Source organism: Apodemus sylvaticus, chromosome 18 (assembly GCF_947179515.1).
Source record: "Apodemus sylvaticus chromosome 18, mApoSyl1.1, whole genome shotgun sequence".
NCBI classification, from domain to species: domain Eukaryota; kingdom Metazoa; phylum Chordata; class Mammalia; order Rodentia; family Muridae; genus Apodemus; species Apodemus sylvaticus.
The window spans coordinates 69,059,279-69,079,872 of record NC_067489.1 but is presented as its reverse complement, the minus strand read 5'-3'; the positions used below and the strand labels follow the sequence as shown (position 1 = coordinate 69,079,872).

Sequence of the window (20,594 nt, the reverse complement as noted above, 5' to 3'; positions counted from 1 at the left end):
GGCCAGCCTGGTCTACAGAGTAAATACAGAAAGCATGGGGGAGGGGAGCAGCCATCCCACTTCAAAGAAAAAAAAGTCAATAAAACCTGGAGTCAAAATGAATCTCTCTGGCCATCAAGACAGCTCAGCAGGTAAAGGCACTTGCCACCAAGCCTGAGGACCTGAGTCTGGGCCTCAGAACCCATGTGGTGGGAGGAGAGAACTGACTTCCATACACACAACAAATACATACATACATACATACATACATACATGCATACACATAACATACATATATACATACATATATGCATACATAATATTTCTTAAATGTACTCCATTTTTGGATTGAATATCTTGGATATATTTTCACAGGCTCAGAAAGCTGAACCACAAACAATTGATTTATCCCCAATGTGTAAATACTTACAGCAGGTGCTGAGCCGTTTCAGGGAGCCCTGCAGACTCCCATCTCAGGACCGAGACTTAAGGCACACCCAATAACCCAACGCAGTGACTAAAACCAATAAGCCTTTATTTATATAGTCCTTTTGTTTTGTTTTCCCGTAGATTTGTTTTGAGACTGGCTCTCTTTATGTTGCCTTGATTGGTTGTTTGGACTGGCCTTATATAGACTAGTCTAGCCTTGAAATCACAGAGATCCAACTGCCTCTGCATTCTGAGTACTAGGATTAAAGGGATGGACCACTACACCTGTGCTGCCTTAAGTAAAAAAAGATTTTTATATTTATTGTTTTTTAAACTGTGTGTGTGTTTGTGTGTGTGTGTGTGGTTTGTACACTTGAGCGCATTGCCCAGATGCCAGGAGAGGGTGATGTCAGATTCCCTGGAACTGGAGTGACTGGCACAGTGTGGGTGCTGACAACAGGATTTATGTCATGTATAAGAGCAGAAAGAATTCTTCTCTTTTTAAAAAATTATATTTATTTTATTATGTGTATAGGGTTATTTTTGCCTGCGTGTATGTCTGTATATCACATGTATATAGTGCCCATAGAGGCCAGAAGACAGCTTCAGATCTCTGGGACTGGAGTTGTGAGCCACCATGTGGTTGCTGGGATTTGAACCCAGGTCCTCTTTAAGACACTCTTTAAGCCAGTGCTCTTAACTACCGAGTCATCAGAGAGTCATCTCTGTTGTCCATTGTTGTTCTTTGTTAAAGATGTATTATTTATTATTATTATTGTTATCTTTAAATTTTTAATATTAAAACACAGTAAAAAACCACCCATTTTAAGTTAATTAAGCACATTTTAAAGTAGCACAATAAGCAGCAAATCTATGAACACTCTCTTCTTCCCATGGGAATCCAAGGATGTATTATTTTTAGTTGTGTGGTGCCCTGGAGTGCTGGTGCCTGTGGAGGCCAGACAAGGGTGCCTGATTCCCTGGGGCTGGACCTACAGATGTTTGTGAGCCGCCTCACACAGGTGCTGGGAATTGACCCCAAGTCCTCTGCCAGCGAGCCTGGAGTCTTAAGCACTGAGCCGTGGCTCCAAGCCCCCATGTGTTTTTGTGAGAAAGGTTCTTATGTGCCTCAGGCTGGCTTCTGAGTATCCAGGTTTCCTGTGTCCATGCTCAACTTTCTCAGAAATGCCAGGAAGACAGACTTCAGCAACTGTATCTTGCTTTATGTGGATATGTGGGATCTGAACGCAGATCCTAATACTTCCATGGTACACAATTTACCCACTGAGTCATCTCCTTGACCCCAAGCAAAAATTTAAATTATTTTTACCTTTTTTGGTGTGTGTATGTGGGTGTGCTGGTCTGAATAAGAATGTCCCCCATAATCTTGAATGCTTCATTCCTAGGGAGCAGAATTATTTGAAAGGATTTAAAGGATTAGGAAATGTGGCCTTGCTGTCATTGAAATTTCAAAAGTTCATTACCCCCCCCCCCCCCCACCTACGGATCAGGATATAACTCTCAGCTACTTCTCTAGCGCCATGTCTGCTTACATGCCGCCATGCTCCCACCACAATGACAGTGGATTAAGGCTCTGAAACTGTAAGCCGGTACAATGCTTCCTTATGTAAGTGTTGTCATGGTCATCTCTTCACAGCAACAGAACAGTGACTAAGACACTGGGTATGTGTCACAGCATGCATATGTGGGTCAAGTCAGAGGACAACGTGCGGGACCCACTGTGCTAGGCTGGAGAATTGAACTCACATCACTAGGCTTAACCTGCAGCAAGCCTTTAACCCACTGTGCCATCTCAAAGGCCCTCAAGTTTTAATCATTTTGATTTTATTTATTTATTTTTTGTTTTTAGTTAGTTAGTTTGTTTGACACTGTTTTTCAGTGTAGCCCTGGCTGTCCTGGAATTCTCTGTGTAGACCAGGCTGGCCTCAAACTTAGAGATCTGCCTGCTTCTGCCTCCTGTGTGCTGGGATGCACCACCACCTGACTCATTTAATTTTTATAGTAGATTTTTGTTATTGTTGCTTTGAGGTAGGTTCTAATTATGTAGCTCAGTATAATCTGAAACTCATGGTGATCCTCTCGCCTTAGTCTTCTAAGTGCTATCATTACAAGCATAAGCCATGGTGCCTAGCTGCAAAAACCATTTTTTTTTTGATCAGTTTCTCCTTCACAGCCACATTGAGAGGAAGTTCCAAGGGACTTTCTCCCAGATCTTCCTGCTCCACACACAATCAGCCCCTCATAGAGAGCCCTTCTCCTTGGGCAGAGCAGGGTTTGTGTAGATAAACAGGAGCTCCCACTCAGCACGCAGCTGGCACCCTGGGAAGCATCTTTCTGGGGCAAGGACTTTGGGGCTAAGTTATTTCTTTGTTGTTCAGTAACAAATTGTTGCAAGATTTGTCCAATGCCACCATGTTTTTATCTGGTTGTTCCTGAGTCAACAATTCTGCTCAGTGTCACGGGGCCCTTTGTTCAGTGTCTCACAGGATGTCTGCTCCTCCAGGTACTCAGCTCAAGGCCAGACCGCAATTCCCAGGGACGTGCTTGTCTCTGGGAGCTAGCCCGTAGGCTTGATGCTTCTTATCTCTTACGTCACTGATCAGAAGACTAACCTTTCTGTCAGTATTCTGAGGCCAGGCCTGCCTGGTATACTCTCCTTCCTCTTTGCTGGGGCTTTTGCTTGGAGATGGTGTCTCTGTAGCCTAGGCAGGCCTCAAACTAATGATCCTACTGCCTCAGCTTCCAGAGTACTGGGATGCAGGTGGGCATCACGGTGGTCAGCTTCTCTGTATCTGTCTTTCTGTCTCTCTGGTCTGCATGTTGAGTTTCATGTGCATGGGATCACATGCACACATGCGCATACTCACTTGGAGGCCACAGGTTAGCCTTAGGTGTCTGCCTTGACCACTTTTTACCTTATGTATCTCAGGGACTCTTCTGTCCTTGGGCTTCTGTGGCTGTGATAAAACACTATGACAGGAGGCGGCATGGGTGTGTGTGTGTGTTTACTTCAGTTCACAGTTCCACGTCACAGCCCTTCACTGAGGGAAGTCAGGACAAGGTAGGATCTGAAACAGGCCATGGAGGGTGCTGCTTACTGGCTTGCTCATCCTGAATTTTTAAACTCAGCAGGACCAGCAGCCCAGGATTGGCAGAACCCACAGTGGGCTGGAGTCTTCCGCATCAGCCATCAATCAAGAAAAGGCCCCCAGAGACGTGCCCACAGGCCAGCTTGATGGAGGCATTGTCTCAGTCGAGGTTCCCTCTTTCCAAATGGCACAAAACTAACACTGCAGTTGCTTAACCTGGCCAGTGCAGTCATCCTGGCCACCATGCCCTAGGATTCTGTCACTATTGCTGGTCACCATGCCTGCCAAAAAAAGCAACTGTTTTGGGGTCTTAATTATGTGTATAAAGTCCTATTACTTTTACAGGCCCAGTGATTGCTGGAGTTTGGATTTGGCTGGCATGTGCTGGGAGCACATCCTCACAGTGTGAGTGCACTGGCAGCAGGTAGAAGCTAAGGGCTGAGAGCTGAGTAGGTTCCTATGTGATTCCGTGCACATAGGTGTGCGTGTGTGTATGGACGCACGTGAGGGCCAGAGGGCCACCTTAGGTTGTTTCCTCAATTTTTTCCACCTTGTTTAAATGGAAAAGTTCTTTGTTTTATGAATATATGAATGTTTGATTGGCATGCATCTCTGTGTACCATATGTGCCTGGTGCCTATAGAGGTCAATGGAGGTGTCAGATCTCCTGAAACTGGAGTTGCAAGCAGTTGTGAGCCACCATGTAGGTGTTGGGAACCGAGCATAGGTCAGTCTGGAAGAAGAGGTCACATGGTCCAGGTTTGCACCCATCTGTGAATGGAATAAAGGAATTCACCTGAGAGCAGTTAGAGGGTCAAGAGCTTGCTGTAAGGCAAGCAGGCGGATCCAGAGTAGAGGCTGTGACTCTAGCACTGCAGGAGTGGTGACAGGTGGACCCATGGCCACAGTATCAAGTGGAGACAATGAGCTCCAGGTTCAGTAAGAGATGCTGCCCCCAAAACACAAGGGCTCAGTGATAATAACTGTGTCCATCTCTGGCCTCTGTACACACACACAGGAGTGAGTTTACCTACACATACATACACACACGTGCACACAAACAGACTCAGTGCAAGAACTCAGTCCACATAGCATTTGAATGGATGGTGCTCACCCACAGCTCATTGCCATAGCAACCCCACAGAATAGTTCAGAAACTTGTACCAGAAAGAACCAGATCCTTAAATATATCACTATTGAGGTCTTGGGTCAACACAGACATATAGACTTGTTTTTCCTTTAACTCGTTTTGAGACAAGGTCAACACCTAACTGTCAATTTTTTTTTTAAAGACATAGTCTTAAGTATGTAGCCCAGTCTAGGTTAGAACTCTCAGTGATCTCTCAGACTCCCCGGTACTGAGATCCCAGGTGAGCCTGAACACTGAAATGTGAATTTTATAGAATTAAATTCTTTTGAAATATTCTTCAACTTTGCTTTACTTTCTTTTCCTCCAACAAAACAAAGCAAAAAACACTTTGGACTTTCCGGGTGGCCACAGACACCCCCCCTCCCCCCGGGGCACATAAGTAGAGAACAGACCGCCCTGCGGATCCAGCAAGTTCCTCCTGTGGACCCGCCCCTATTTGACGCCACTACTTAAGAGGTGGGGCCCGCGCAAGCGCGACTTGGGCTCAGGCGGAGGCGGGGCAGACGCGTCTCTGACTTCCAACATGGCGCACGCAGGCGGCGGAGGCTCCGCGGGCCGGGGATTCGGTGGCTCCCGCTGGGGTCGTTCGGGCTCCGGGGGGCACGAGAAGCTGCCGGTGCACGTGAGTGATGTCCCCAGCCTCCTCCTGGGGACCCGGACCTCCGCGGGGTTGGCGCTCCGCCGTGCGGCCCCGCCTCGGCCTCCTCTCTGCGCAGCAGAGGCCTGGGGACCCCACACCCCTTCCGCGGAATCCTCGGTTTCCCCCAACAATTCATTTCCGCCGCTCCTCGGACTTCTCAGCGATGCGGCGGTCCTTCTCGACATTTCTCAGTCATTCCTGCGGCCCCTGTCATCCTCGGAACCCTACGGTGCACCCCGAAAACCCTCGGTCCTCCTAGTTGGCTTTTGGTTACCCTTGTCGCCCCTCTGTCTTCCAAGGGATTTCGAGACCTCCCTGAGACCCTTCGGTCTGCCCCGCCGGTCCTCAGTCCAACCCGGAACTCCCCGAGGCCCCTCGGGACTACCCGCAGGCTCTGGGCCCTCCCAGTTGGCCTTCGGTCCTCCCCAAACACCGTAGTTATCCTCGCGGTCCTCTGCCACTCCTCTATCCCTGGCCTTCCAGCCATCAGTCTCCGCATCATGCGACCCCGGCCCACCCATGGCCTTCTTGTTCCCCACAGGTGGAGGATGCTCTCACCTACCTCGACCAGGTGAAGATCCGCTTTGGCAGTGACCCTGCCACCTACAATGGCTTCCTGGAGATCATGAAAGAGTTCAAAAGCCAGAGGTAATCTGCAGGGTCTTGTACACCCAGGAGCTGGGGACTGAGCCCCCCTAACCCCCAAACCAGCTACACTGTGGCCCCTCAGCTGGCGATCATGCAGAGGACAGGAGGGCCCTGGGAGTCTTTTCTAAAACAGTCACAAGATGAGGTAGTAGTTCTGAGGGGATTCTGATGGGGATTCCTGGAAAGGGTGAAGGAATCGGGAAATCAGGCCTGGACAGGGAGTGTTGAGTGTAGTCTTTATTTAAAATGTTGATTCGGGGGTAAGATGTCCCAGTGGGTAATGCTGGCCTGCCACCAAGCCAGACTTCCTGAGTTCCAGCCCCAGAGAGAAGAGAACTGACTCCTACAAGTTGTCGACCTGCCCTTGAGATCTGTGGTACACACTCAAACACAGAAAATAAATGGGGTACAGATTTTGATTGTTTGTTTTGGGAAGCAATTTTTGTTAATACTGCAAGAAAATATTGCTTATGATCTCTTAACTCTTGTCCCTAAGATACTTTTCTTAGCACTTACTAATCTGGAACCAGTGTGGCTATAAAGGACCTAAACCACAGGAACTGTTTGTAGACACAGAGCAGTTAGGTGTATTGGGTTGTCTCCGAGTTATGCCTTTGTCTTCTAGAATCTTCTGGGAGGGGTGGCTTGGTTTAGGTAAGGGACTCACCCTAGTGACAGGTGGGTGGAGCTAGAACCCAGACTGTAAGTCAGTTGGCTTCCCACAGATCTTGGTACTTGACCTGCCTGTCTGCTCTCAGGAAGTGTGGAAGGCCTGGGCTGTTTTCTTGTGTATATTCAGGGTACTGAAGCCAGAAGAAGACCCTCCTGTCAACTTTACCAGTCCTCCAACTTGAAGGCTCTGGTGTTTACATAGTTCCTTTAGTAAAAAAATTAAAATGTATCCTTACCCTTCCCTAATCAAAAAATATGAGGGAGTTTCTCACATTGCTTGGAGAACTGTGTCCTTCTATTGAGTCTCAGCCCAGCACCCTACTCTAGGGACATTTTCAGAATTGGGCCCAGGAGCTCAGACAGGCTGGAAATATAGATGTAGTTATATACATCTCTCCCTCCCTCCCTCCCTCTCTCCCTTCTTTCCTCCCTCCTTCCCCTTCCTCCCTCTGTTTTATAGAGTTACATAGTTATAGTTTTTGCTGGACCTAGCCACAGCTAGGTTCACATGGTGGGCCCATTTGTTTAGTTGGGCATGGTGGTGCATACTTTTAATCTCAGGCAGAGGCAGGCATATGGAAGTCAGCTAGGGCTATACAGAGAAAGAAACCCTGTCTCTGAGGGAAAACCAAAACAACTTGGTGGGGTCCATTTTCAGAGTCTTTGCCATCAACTAAGCCTGGGCTGAGGTGATCTCGAGGGCATCTGGGGCAGTTTACTCCCAGGACTCTTGCCCACTTGCCCACTTGCATTTCTTTTTTCCAGCATCGACACCCCTGGCGTGATTAGGCGTGTGTCCCAGCTATTCCATGAGCACCCCGACCTCATCGTGGGGTTTAATGCGTTCCTTCCGCTTGGATACCGTATAGACATTCCCAGGAATGGCAAGCTGAGCATCCAGTCGCCTCTGAGCAGCCAGGTAGGCTTTGGTTGAGTGGTGTGGGCCTCGAGTGTTGTGCCCATAGGGAGCAGAGCGAGGCATCTGTGATGCTGCTGGGAGCCTTGGCTATAGCCTGCTCTTTTTCTAGGTTCTCTAGTGCAAGACCAAACACAGAGACCTTTGCGTCCCATCAAGTGTAGTGGCTTGATGTGGTTCAGTGTGGGATAGTTCAGTGTGGGCTTAGCGTGAGCACAGTCCTGGTGTAGTCCCCAGCACTTGGTGGGCACTGGGAGGAGACTCAGGAGCATTGAATCACTAGTTGCTGAGATCTGGCCTCCAGGCTTTCCCAGCAAGTCTACCAGGCCAAGTATGCACTGGCATCTCATGACGTCCATTGATGTCAGGCTACTAGAAGGACCGAGGTGGTTGAGCTATGTACATGGGAATAACTGTTTCTCTCACTGTGTCACAGGATTGCCAAAAGGCTCTTTTCTCAACTCAGGCTTGGGCTCTGCAGCCTACTTTCTGTAGTTCTCCACACTGCCACTCTCACCGTAGCTCAGACAAGTCTGGACCTCATCCTCATGCCTCAGTCTTCCAAGTGCTAGGATCACACGAGAGCTGCCACCACAGTCTTTGAGTGAGGTTGGAGAGGGACTCTGGAAAGGTGGTGTGGTCCCACAGGCCCTGCAGTGGCTGCTGTGTAAGTTCTGCTGGCTCTGCTTGTCAGCATGCTCCCGAAGCCCGCCCCGCCCTGCCCTGCCCAGTGTTGCGAGGGCGCTCCTGGAAGCTCATGCCTCTGAGTTTTCTCTCTTCTTTTCTTTTCTTTTCTTTTCTTTTCTTTTCTTTTCTTTTCTTTTCTTTTCTTTTCTCTTCTCTTCTCTTCTCTTCTCTTCTCTTCTCTTCTCTTCTCTTCTCTTCTTTTCTTTTCTTTCTTTTCTTTTTTTTTGGTTTTTTCGAGACAGGGTTTCTCTGTGTAGTCCAGTTCCCTGGCTGTCCTGGAACTCGCTGTGTAGACCAGGCTGGCCTCAGAAATCCGCCTGCCTCTGCCACCCAGAGTGCTGGGATTACAGGCGTGCACCACCACTGCCCGGCTGCCACTGAGTTTTCATGGTCTTCCATTTCCCACAGTTCCACCCCGGGAACTGTGACCCCCAGGGCCTTAGCAGAAGTAACTTCTGGACTCTGGCTGTGATATAGGGCAGTGGGAGCTGTGTCAAATGCAAAGAGCAGTTCCTGGGGCACGTGTGACGTCAGAGGCCGGGCTGCTCCCTTCATAGGTGGCTTAGGTGAGCAAGGGGCCTCTGTGTCTTAAATAAAGAATGACCAAGACGGTCTTCGACCAATGAACAGGGCGCCTCTGCCTGTTCTGAGTCACATTCCCTTAGGGTACTCTGGAGCCTCTCAATCTTGGTGACAGCGAATGGCCTGATAGTGCTCAGTTGGGATTCCGACCCAGGTGTTTCTTGCCGTCTAACTTGAGGATTCCAAACTTGACATGTCCCCACATGTCTGCACTCTGCTTATTTCTAATTTTCAGTCATTTTTCTATCTTTGCAGTTTTCCTTATTTGAGATATGGTCTCTGTAGCCCAGCCTGGCTCTGGAACTAGACATTGTCCTCCTTTAGCTTCCAGAGCAGTGGGTTGGTAAGACCTGCTGTCTTAGCACCCTAGCCTCAGTTTCTGAAATGCAGTGCTTGCCCTCCCTCCCTCCCTCCCTCCCATATCATTAGTTAGACGACAGGCACATTTGAACACTGTTCCCTTATGTGCTGACAAAGGTGTTGAGGGAGTTCCTAGCTCTTGGGATGCCTGTGGCGGGGTTTCTGAGCTTCTCATTCTTGTGAGGAATTCTGTACCCTAGCATGTGGTGTAGCACCCAGGGCTTCTGCCCTTCCAATGCAGGGACATCTGTGCCCTTGATGTAGCAGCTGAAAGCCAGGTAACAAGCACCAGGGCCCCAGTAGGCAACACAGGGTCAAGCAGAGCTGGTGCTTTGATGCTGGGTGTCATTTCAGCACTCAGGAGATTTGCTCTGAATTCAGAGCCAAGCCTAGGCTGCCTCCTGTGAAGGGAGGGGACAGACAACCACACCCCGCCAAAGCGGGAGGCTTGTAGCACCTACTGTTGCTTCTCCCTCAGCAAGCATCCTGGGAGCTGTTGCCTCAGGTTCCCCAATAGCACTTACAGGTGGGAGAAGGGTATATTCCTTGTGTTGGTGCTCCTCTCCTGACCTAGCTCTTTGGGGGAAGCAGGATCTTTACCTGGATCACTGAGCTGTGTTAGGAGGAGTAGGAAGCCAGCTGTCAGTGGGCAAGTAAGGATGGGACACCTAGCTCCTGGGGACAGTCAAAAGTAGGTCCTTGGTCTCACATAGTCACAGGAGGCTGGCCCTTTACCACACTCTTTGGGGTGGCTTGGTCAGTTTTTGACAAGGATAGGTAGTGTCTTGGGCCTGATGAATTCCAAACCATCATGTCCTTGGATACTGGCCCTCTGTTTAATTTGGGTTTTGGGCGTAGGACTCCCAATGTTGATAGCAGGGACTTTGTGGGGACTGGACCCGAGTAGGGAAGGATCTTGGAGGGATGGGGCCATTAGGAGGGCTGTCTATAAAATAGAGTAGGGCTGGAGGGAAGCTGAGAGGCAGGCTGGCAGGACACTGCATGGCCAGGAGTCAGCTGATACAGAGACCCCTGAGAGGCTGGGGAGGGCAGGACCCAGGAGGGGATCGGTGAGGTGTGGAGGGCCAGTGGCTCTGACAGTGCCCCCTGGTAGAGGGAGAGCCAGGAGGTTCCTGAATCTCCAGGAGAGCTGCAGGGTTCTGGGCAGACATGAGGCTGAGTGTGCGTGTTAGCTATGTAAGCAGTCACCCCAGGTGGGGGCAGGGAGAAGGCTGGCGCTCTTACGGAAAGCTCCAGCGGAGCCTGTCTGCTGTAGCTGGGAGCTGATGTGATGGTGGTTTTTATAATTTCCTAAGATCACAATAGAAAATTGTTTCATGGTTGTATAAACATCACCACTAATTCCAGAACATTCGATCACCCCAGGAGCAGACTCTGCCGAGCACTCATCGACTTCTTGTCTGTGTATTACCTTTTCCGGCCAGTTCATCAGTCACTCACATTGTGTGTGTCAGTGTTTCTTTTCTTGCCTGAATAATGTTCCATTGGGTGGACTACATTTCATTGTCCGGGGATTTTGAGTAGTTTCCACCTTTTATTGGATTTTGTGAGTGGTGCTTCATTGAATGTTGGTGTATGAGTCCTTTCCAGTTTTTGGATCTGCTTACAGGATTGCGATTGTTGGACCATAGGAAAATTCTCTGTTGGTTGTTGCTTACTATGGCTGTTGCCATAGTAACTGTCCTTACACCATTTAGTGCCTTCTGCAGAGTCCCTGGCTAGAGGGCTGGCTCTCTGTGGGCTGTCCTGGCTCATTCAGGGAACCAGAGAGATCATACAGTGCTGGGGCATGTCCCTGAGTGGCTGGGGAGTCCCTAGGCTTGCCAAGGGCAAACTCAGACCTTGGGACCTAGAGTGAGCTGTCAGGTTCCTCAGTCTGAGCCTACATTTGCAATCAGTGTCAGTGTCCTCAACTTTGGCTTCTAGCACTGTGTGTCCACTGCTGTAGCTCAGTCTTGCTATCTAGTTATGTCTTGAGGAGGAGACCACTAGTTGGCCTTTGATCCTTGCGTTCCGCCCTTGCAGATCTGGTACACATCAGACATTTGAGGGAGGATGGCTTAGGGGCCTGGTCGGGTGCTCTGTTTCTGAGCCCCACCCCAGGGGCTCATGTAATCATTACTCCCTAGTTCACACGATGGAACTATCGACAGTGTATTGGTGGGAAACTCCTGGAGGTGGTATGTGCTGGGCAGCTGAACACGTCTGTGTGATGCCTTCCGCACTTGCTTTCTGTGGAGGAAGGCCCTGGAACCTGTCCTCTTTGGGACTAAGGGACCCTGACTGAGCAAACGTGGACCGAGGAGGCCATTTGTATGGCCTAGTCAAATACGGCTTACATTTAAAAATTAATTAATTAATATATTTCTTTTTCCGAGACAGGGTTTCTCTGTGTAGCCCTGGCTGTCCTGGAACTCACTCTGTAGACCAGGCTGGCCTCGAACTCAGAAATCCGCCTACCTCTGCCTCCCAGGTGCTGGGATTACAGCGTGCGCCACCACCGCCCAGCTAAAAAAATTTTTTTTTTAATGTATGGTTTTTTGAGACAAGGTTTCTCTGTGTAATCCTGGTTGTTCTTTAGACCCGGCTGCCTTGAACTCTGCTTCTCGGGTGCTGGGATTAGAGGTGTGTGCTGCCACCAGTTACTAGCGTACTTTTAAGTTTTGTGGACTTAGTACAAGCCTTCCCTTTGGAGCCTGAGCCTTGCTGCTGGCACTTCACTACACGCCTTATGCCTCCAGCCTCTTGAGGACAATTACCTATTGTAGCCACTCAGATGCAGTGTGTGAGCCTGTTGCCCAGAAAAGGGAGCTGCTAGGGAAAACTGGACAGGTGTTCAGAGCATGGATATCATCTGACTAGAACTGTGAGGTGAGGGGTAGTATCAGTCATCGAGTGGAGAAGTGTGGGATGGCTCCATTTGGGAAGTCCAGCTGCTGTTCCCTCTCACAGGGCTCCATTCCTCCCTCAGGGCTCCATTCCTCCCTCAGGGCTGCATTCCTCCCTCAGGGCTCCATTCCCACAGAGTTCTCTCTAGCAGGGCTCCTCCCGCTGAGCTGCTTGGGTTGAGCACTCTCACCTGGACGGCAGCCCTCCTCCCAAAGCAGGATTCCACGGAGACATATTTGTCTCCAGCTGGAGGAAAATGCACGCAGTATGCTCTGATGACTGATGCCTCTAATTTAAGTTGTCTTTGGGCTTAGCACCCAGACGCCCTGCTGTGAAGATCCCCTGAGCTAGCTGTAGATGAACATACACACTGTGATGTTCCCTTGAAGCTAACAGACCCTGTTTCCATCGTACAACAGTCTTGCTAAGATGGGGCCGTTACCCACAACCCTGCACACAGCTCCAGTAAGGTTCGACTTCCCGATGTATGACTTTGCTCCTGCTAATCTCAGGGTGGAAGGGACTTGCTAGAGCAAGAGTCTGCGCTGCGAGGGCTAAGGCAGGAGGGTGGTCAGAGCTGAAGCCTCACAGAGATCCAGTCTCAGGAATACAGGAGTGGGCTTTATTGAAACTGCAGTTCTAGCCTCAGTGCTTGGAGATCTAGGGAGACTCAGAGGCAGGAAGTACTTGACTCCCAGGGGTGCGTAGGGGTTACAGGAACAATACTTTGAAGCACGCAATAATAGTGCAGTGTCTACCTCCTGGCCACCCAATGCCACTCACTGCCTGTGTTCCACAGGACAACTCCCATAGCCATGGTGACTGTGGGGAGGACTTCAAGCAGATGTCCTACAAGGAGGACAGAGGCCAGGTGTCCCTGGAGTCTGATTCTGTGGAGTTCAACAATGCTATCAGCTATGTGAACAAGATCAAGACCCGCTTTCTGGACCACCCTGAGATCTACAGGTCCTTCCTGGAGATCCTACACACCTACCAGGTGAGGCCCAACCTACCACAGCATCTGGGGCCTTGCCCCACCTGGACATTGTTTGGCATTTAGGAGATGAGAATGGAGTCTGGGGCCTCCTAAGCTAGCCATACGCTTACTGCACAGCGCAACCCAGCCAGACTCTGTCAGTAGCTTTCCTTAGCCGCATTGTACCCCCGGTGTTCACTATGGTTTTGAGGGAGTCAGGAGTGGGTTGAGGTAGAAAAAGGGTACATGTTAAGAGGTATGTAGGCCAGCCACTGGTGCTAATAGGAAGAAAGGATGCTGGGCACAGCCCCTGAGGGGTCCAGGGGTCAAAGTACACAGCTTCAATTTTCATACCACTTAACCCTAATAATGGTCCACATTTGACCACACAGCTCCATCACTGTGCTGGGGGAGCAGCTTGTGTTATGTGGACGTGGAAACTTCAGGCAGTGACATTGTGGCTCCCAGCACAGCAGTACCTCCAGGGAGGACACAAATGTGTGATACTGGTATGGTTTTGTGTTCTTGGGAGCACACCAGCCAGCTGGGTGCAGTTTGCTACCAGACTGTCTGAGACACATCCTACCACAAGCAAACATCATAAGCTCCTTAGCCTTAGCTGTCTTGTGCAGCAACCCCGCTGAGGCTGCTGTGCTGTCTAGTGGTGCTTAAGGGAGCTTGGTGGGCACCCCCAGAGCATAGGCTACAGCCGAGGTATGTGCGGTTCCATGGCAAGGTCAGCTCAAGGGTTCTGTACTTCTGTGCTTGAGTCTCAGCTTTGCCTGTGTCCCTGGGCACGGAGAGGCGGCCATTGAACTCGAAGATTTTCCTGCCTGTGCCTCTTGAGTGCTGGGATTAAAGGCATGTGCCTCCATGAACCAGTCTTAAATTGTGCTTTTAAAACAGTGCTTTGAAGCCAGATGTGGTGGCACATACCTTTATCTAGAATTCAGACTGCTAAGCCAGGAGGATTGCTGTTCAGTCCAAGGGCATCTTAGACTACACAGTGAGCCCAGGCTCTCATGAGTCACCTTGAGATCCTTAAAACCAACCAAGTCTGTTGGGGGATGTTCTGTTGTGATAGGATGGATTCTCCACTGAGGGGCTGCTTTTAGTTTGGCTCCTGTTTGGGAATATCGGGGTTAGGGGTCTTCTTTCCTTTCCCTTAGTAGGATCTACAAACACAGAGGCTTTTTCCTGGGAGCTGAGGGTGCCATTCACAGGGTTAGTGAGCCTGTGTGAGGCTCACTATGCAGAAAACCAAAAATCAAACAGCACAGCTTCCTCCCTGGAGCAGGCAATGAGCTACAGTGGCTGCTGTCAAGTTGTGGCCATGTGGCTAGTCTGCTTTCTTGACCATGACATTGAGTGTAATGCAGCATATTTCTACCAAAGTCCTTTTTCTTTTTCTATTTGTTTGTTTGTTTATTTATTTATTTTTAAAGAACAGTGTCTCAGCTATAACTCAGCCTAGCTTGGTGCTGTCAGTCCTGCCCCAGTCTTCTGTAATGCTGAGGGCACATGGTGTGTTCTGTCATGCTGTTCCTAAAGTCCACCTGGATTCTGCATCCTTGTCTCCAGTCTCTGGCCCTTCCTGTTGCCTTCAGCTCCAGGTTTGCCTGCCTCCCATACTTTGGCTCTCCCTAACCTCTGTCTAGTGATGCGCTGGGAGCCATTTTCTGTTCCTCACCTGTCCCCTGATCCAGCAAGCATGGCTGCTCTGTTCTTCCCAGTGCTCCAAGACCCATCATACCCTCCCTGTCCAGTGTGGTAGGGCAGACAACTGACAGCAGAGCACACTGGTAGTGTAGGCACAAGGCTACTGTCTGCACAGCTGCCTCTGCCTGCCCTGGGCCTCGCTCACCCTGTCTTTTCCCACTTGCAGAAGGAACAGCTGCACACTAAGGGTCGTCCATTCCGTGGCATGTCCGAGGAGGAAGTTTTCACAGAGGTGGCCAATCTCTTCCGTGGTCAGGAGGACCTGCTGTCAGAGTTCGGACAGTTCCTGCCTGAGGCAAAGCGGTCTCTGGTGAGTGCCAAGTGCCCGAAAGGTGTGTGTAGAGCTGGAGCCTGCCAAGCCTGTCTTGCATCCTATGACTGCGGCATTGTGGGAGGATGGATGCCTTTACAGAGACAGGGACGTACGTCAGTGTGAGGACAGCGAGGACAGCGGTCAGGTGCACAGGTGCTGCCTGGGGGCCAGCTGCACCTGGCTCCTGACCTCCTGCCAGCGCCTGAGGCGCCAGACGGCCTTTTCTGCTCTTCTCTTTTATGCATATTAGTCTTTTTTGAAAAGTAGAGATGAAATTCATGAACCCTAAAGTACACCATGAAATTTACCACTTTAAAGGGCCGGGTGGTGGTAGTGGTGCAACCTTTAATACTAACACCTGGGAGGCAGAGCCAGCTAATTTCAGAGTTTGAGGCCAGCCTGGTTGGCACAGGCAGTTCCAGAGTACTCAGGACTACATGAACCCTGTCTTAGAAATAATAGTATGGTTCAGTGCCATGCAGTCTACTTAACAATTAGTACAACTGTTACTCTCAGTCCTTACAGGTTACATATCTCCAAAAAGAAACCTTGTCTCCATCAGCACTCACCCTGTCCATTCCCCAGCCTCCGACCTGCTTCCTGTGTGGATTTGCCTGCTCTGGACACTTGTCACTGGGGTCTGTGTGTGTGTTTAGCCTTTGCTAGTGTTCCTTCGTGCTTGTCAGTGGCTGAGTAGTAATGTTCCCAAGTATGGGTTTTTCCATTTTGTCCACCTATGTGCATGGACATGGGGTGGTTTACTTTAAAGCCCTTGGGAATGAATAGACTTGTACAAGTAATTGTTTGCATGCCTGACCAGCTCTGGATCAGCCTCTGTGGGCTTCCCAGGTTACATGGTAGTTTAACTTTCTAAAGAACTTGTGTTTTCTGTAGCAGTGGCTCCATTTCCTGAGTCCTGCCAGTACGTGACTTTCCATTCTGTGTTCAGTTGTTGTACAGCTGTCAGAGAGATGTTTGAGAGCTTTGACTGCATTTCCCCAGTGCCGATGATTCTGTTCAGTGTTACGTTTGTGTACTGTCTGGATTTTAAGATATGTCATTTATTACTATTTGTGTGTACATGTTTTGTCTGTATGAGTTTTGTGCACCATACATATGCAGATGCCTGTGGAGATCAGAAGAGGGCGTCAGACCACTGGAGCTGGAGATTACCGGTAGTTGTAAGCTGTCATGTGGGTCCTGGGGCCTGAATCCAGGCCCTCTGCAAGAGCAGCTGGTGTTCCTAGTCATGACCCGCCTATCTCTGCAGATACAGCTGAATCCTTGCTGTGCTCCCATGAGCTCCTTAAAACTGTGTGACCTGCAGGCTCTCACCCACCTCCTGTCATCCTGCTTTGTCCATGGGTTTGATGCACAAAAGTTTTAGATTGTGATTAATGTTTTCCTCACATCACTCTTAGTGTTAAACTTTAGAAACTGTTGATAAGCAATTAGGTCATGAGATTTTCCTTATTTTTTACAGTTTTAGCTCTTGAGCTGTGTTTTGTCCATGGGGATGATCCACTTGTCTAGCACAGCTGTTGAGCTGCCATGCTGGGCTCTGTCCTGACAATATTTTCACCCCTGCTGCTTGTGGTGACTGTTGTCACCTGTTGGTCTTTGTGCTCTCAGGCCTGCCATTGGCACTCAGCTTTTGCAGTGAGTTGACGAGCAGGAAGCCAGCGTCTTCCACTTCCTGCTTCCTTGTCAGACTGTGCCATCTTTCCAGACCCCTGATAATTGCACATGGTTTGTTTGTTTGTTTTCTCTTTGAGAACTCTCTCTTTGAGAGCTCTCACTGTAGCTCAGACTTCCTTCAACGTGTGATCTCCTGCTTGGGCTCCCTGAATGCTGGAATCACGGTCAGGAGCCGCTACTTCTGGTCATTTTTTTCAATTACTATTACATATTTGTGTGTATGTGTGCAACAGCCACAGTTGGATGGAAGTCAGAGGACAACTTGGGAGAATAAGTTTTGCCCTTTCACCCATATGTCTTGGGGTCACACTCAGATCCTGGCACTGTACTCCCTGACCCATGCTGTTGACCTTGGCCTGGTTTTGGTCAGGTGTTTTGCCCTGGCATGTTCTCATTGTTTTGTGAGGCTTCCTTAGTCTTACCCAAGTCAGTGTCCAATTGTCCTGGGCTTTATCACCATGTCTTGAAACTTGAAAATACCTAACTACATCAGAGAAACTTGTGTGATCCAACCTAGGGTTGTGGCTTTACTGTCCCCCCTGCCTGGTCTCTGTGTGCCCCCTATGGCCCAGAGTATGGCAAAGCCCTAGGAACCATGTGGCCTGCTGTGCCCTTCAGCCTCAGGTACTGCCAGGCTGAGTGTTGCCTCTGGGCCTTGCCTCCTCCTCAGAACTGTGGCTATTTGTGTACTTAAGTGAGACCCTGAGCTGCTGGTTGACTTCAGGTGATGACTGTAGTGCCAGCTCCTGGGACAACCTGCAGAGGTATGTTCCCTCTCATGTCCCTGAATATCCCCACGGGATCCATGTCCCCAGAGCTGCACAGACCTACAGGGGCCTTTGTACCTGGAGGGACACTAGGGCCCTTCCACACTTCTGCTCTGTCTTCAATCCCTGTCTGCCAGTTTCTCTGAAGTTTAGAAGTTCTAGTGAGGTTCTCTTTGAAATCATGACTGTTGTCTTGGTTTCTTTCTTTTTTATCTTTAAATATCACTGTGACAGACCTAACAGAAGAAGGGTTCATATGGCTTATGGTTTCCTAGGTGTCTGCTGTTGTCCTTGGCTCCCTGGACTCTGAGGCTGCTGGTGGCAGAGACTGCCCCCCAGCAGACAGCAGGCAGTGGGCTCCCCCCCAGCAGACAGCAGGCAGTGGGCTTCCCCCCAGCAGACAGCAGGCAGTGGGCTTCCCCTCCCCAGCAGACAGAGGCAGTGGGCTTCCCCCCAGCAGACAGCAGGCAGTGGGCTTCCCCCCCAGCAGACAGCAGGCAGTGGGCTTCCCCCCCCAGCAGACAGCAGGCAGTGGGCTCCCCTCCCCCCCCCAGCAGACAGAGGCAGTGGGCTTCCCCAGGCCAGGCTTCCAGGGCCTCACACAACATCACACCAGATGAAGTGTGTGCACATGGTGATGGTGATGTATATGTACACGTGTACATGAGATACCTTCCAGGTATCTCTGGCTGTGCGGTCTCAGATGTACCACCTCCTCGGCCTACCTGGGAGTGGCCACGCCCTTACCAAATGGACTGAAAAGACAGTGGTGTGGCTGCATGGCATGAGGCACAGGGTGGGGCATGGACGGAGAGTGCCTGGGAACCCAGAGGCCAAGAGGGCATTCACAAGGTGAGAAGGGCAGTATCAGCCTTGCAGAGAGACAGGTGGTTAAATAGTTACCTCAGTGAGCCCTTTCTCCTGGGTTTTGTTGAGACATAACAATATTAACAATCACATAATAAGCAGCTTCTGTTTGAGACCAGCCTGGCCTACAGAGCAAGTCCAGGACAGTCAGAAAAACCCTGTCTCAAAAACCACACACCACACACCCACCCACCCACCTACCCACCCTCCCACACACCCACACATCAGCTCCTGAACCAGCAGTCACAGTTCATGGGACTCCTAGAAGAGAGGCGCTTCCTTCCTTGTACTTGTCCTTAGTCACTGCCACTGCTGGAGGCCCACAGTGCCCCCCAACACAGCAGCGTGTACAGACAGTGGTCAGCACAGGTGTGCAGTGCTGTTCTGTGCATCTGAACAGAGGGCCTGCCCATTCCACAAGCTCTGGGATTCACAGTGTAAGGCAGGATAAACTGTGGCGTCCTTACTACCTGTTGATACCAGTTGGGTCCTGTGCATTGGCTCCGTGGCCTCAGTATACTCAACCCTGCTCAAGTAGCTTGAAAATAGGTAATCTGTTATGACCACAGGTTGGTAAATGGGCACAGCAGTGGGCCAGGAGAGCTTTGCAGGAGTGAGAACTTGTATGTCAATAAAACTGTTTTACAGAGTGGATAGGTTTGGCTGTCATTAAAACTTCACAGAGTGAATGGGCTGCCTGCAAACCAATAAAACCTGATTTACAGATTGAATGGCTATAGCCAAGTTGGAGTTAGGCCCTGGTGACAACCCAGCCCTGATTTGGAGTGTGTTTAGGTGATGCACAATGAACAGTAGAGTGATGACTGAGCAGGGCCCATGCCCTCTGCTGTGCTACCTGTCCCACCTGCCTCCTCGGCATTGGGTGTGTGAATTGACAAAAGGAGCCCAGTGAAGAAGAATCCCCTGGAACGGAATACTACTTCCTTACTTGGTCCTGGGACAGTATCAAGTCTTTGACAAATTGAGGTGGTTTTCTTTTTGTTTTTTTTCTTTTTCTTTTGAGACAGGGTATGTAGCTTAGACTGGTTCAAACTGGTACTACTCTTGCCTGAGCCTTCTGAGGACTGAAATGACAATCATGTGCCACTGTGCCTGGCTGTTGGATTTAGGGGATCTGTCTTACCTGTGGCCTAAGGATTGGCTTTTAGTGTTGTAGAAATGGCTCCCCTCATAGAGTAGTTTCTCTTCTCCAGAGATGATCCCTGAGAAGGTCTCCTCAGCATTGCTGTGAGTGTGCACTCCATCACTTTTCCAGGGTGAAGTAGTAGCACAGGTTCCTGCTGATTCTGCCCTTTGGGTTTTTCTTGGCTTTTGTTGTTTTCTTTTTATTCTGTGCTTTGTACATACCGGCAACAGCAGCAGCAGCAGTAGCAGCAGCAGCAGCAGCAGCAGCAGCAGCAGCAGCACATAGCCATCCAGTATACCATTTTGCTGCCATCAGTTCTGTCTGGATACACCATGACTTCATTTTGCCCACACTCAGCCAAGAGCACATCCTTTACATGGTATCTGCCTGTCTAGGTCCCATGGTGATGTGCAGTGGGGAGCATTGGATGCTGATATCCATTCAGGGTGTTAAAAGAGTCTCTGACTCTCCTAGCTTTCGGGACCCTGTCTGTCGGTTTAACCTTGCTCCAACCACCCCTCCTTGCAACACACTACAGAGCAAGAAGATGTGTTCTTTCATGACAAAAAATTTCAAATCCTGCCTCCAAGACCCTCGCCAGTGACCCGGATGACATCAGCTACTACTACTCACTGCTACCTACCCCACCTAGAATGTTTTGTGTTACCTGTAGACATCCAGTTTACCAGGACACACTCAGTTGTCTCACTCCTGAGCCGCTGACTACCCTCGAGGCCACAGAGGAGCCTCCTCAAAGCTGTGTACACTATTCACCAGTGATGTGTGCACTCGCTCTTCTTCCGCAGGAAATAAGACCATCTTCAGTCTGTTCTCACTACAAAGACCCTCGCCTATGGCACACAATGCCTTCTAGGGCAAAAGGCCAAATTAGCCAAAGCAGAACGTAGTGCCTGTGTACAGGTGGCCATCTGCTTTTCTTCATCGGTAGGGTTTCTATTGCTACGATGGAACACCATGTCAAAAGGCAAGTTGATGGGCCAGGCGGTGGTGGTGCACACCTTTGA

At 49.9% G+C, this 20,594-nt stretch overlaps 1 protein-coding gene across 2 annotated transcripts in view; it reads left to right on the top strand.

Moving 5' to 3' along the window:
* Positions 1-5,149: 5,149 nt before the first annotated feature.
* Sin3b (SIN3 transcription regulator family member B) overlaps positions 5,150-20,594 on the top strand; it is a 35,226-nt gene continuing 19,781 nt past the window's right edge. Inside the window, exons 1-5 of one of the 2 annotated variants that reach the window (XM_052162911.1) lie at positions 5,150-5,289; positions 5,849-5,955; positions 7,393-7,546; positions 12,882-13,079; positions 14,944-15,087. In XM_052162911.1, the coding sequence (XP_052018871.1) occupies positions 5,191-5,289; positions 5,849-5,955; positions 7,393-7,546; positions 12,882-13,079; positions 14,944-15,087 (702 nt within the window). In that variant the 5' untranslated portion in view covers positions 5,150-5,190. The remainder of the gene's footprint in view (positions 5,290-5,848; positions 5,956-7,392; positions 7,547-12,881; positions 13,080-14,943; positions 15,088-20,594) is intronic. The other variant, XM_052162912.1, reaches the window with a different exon arrangement.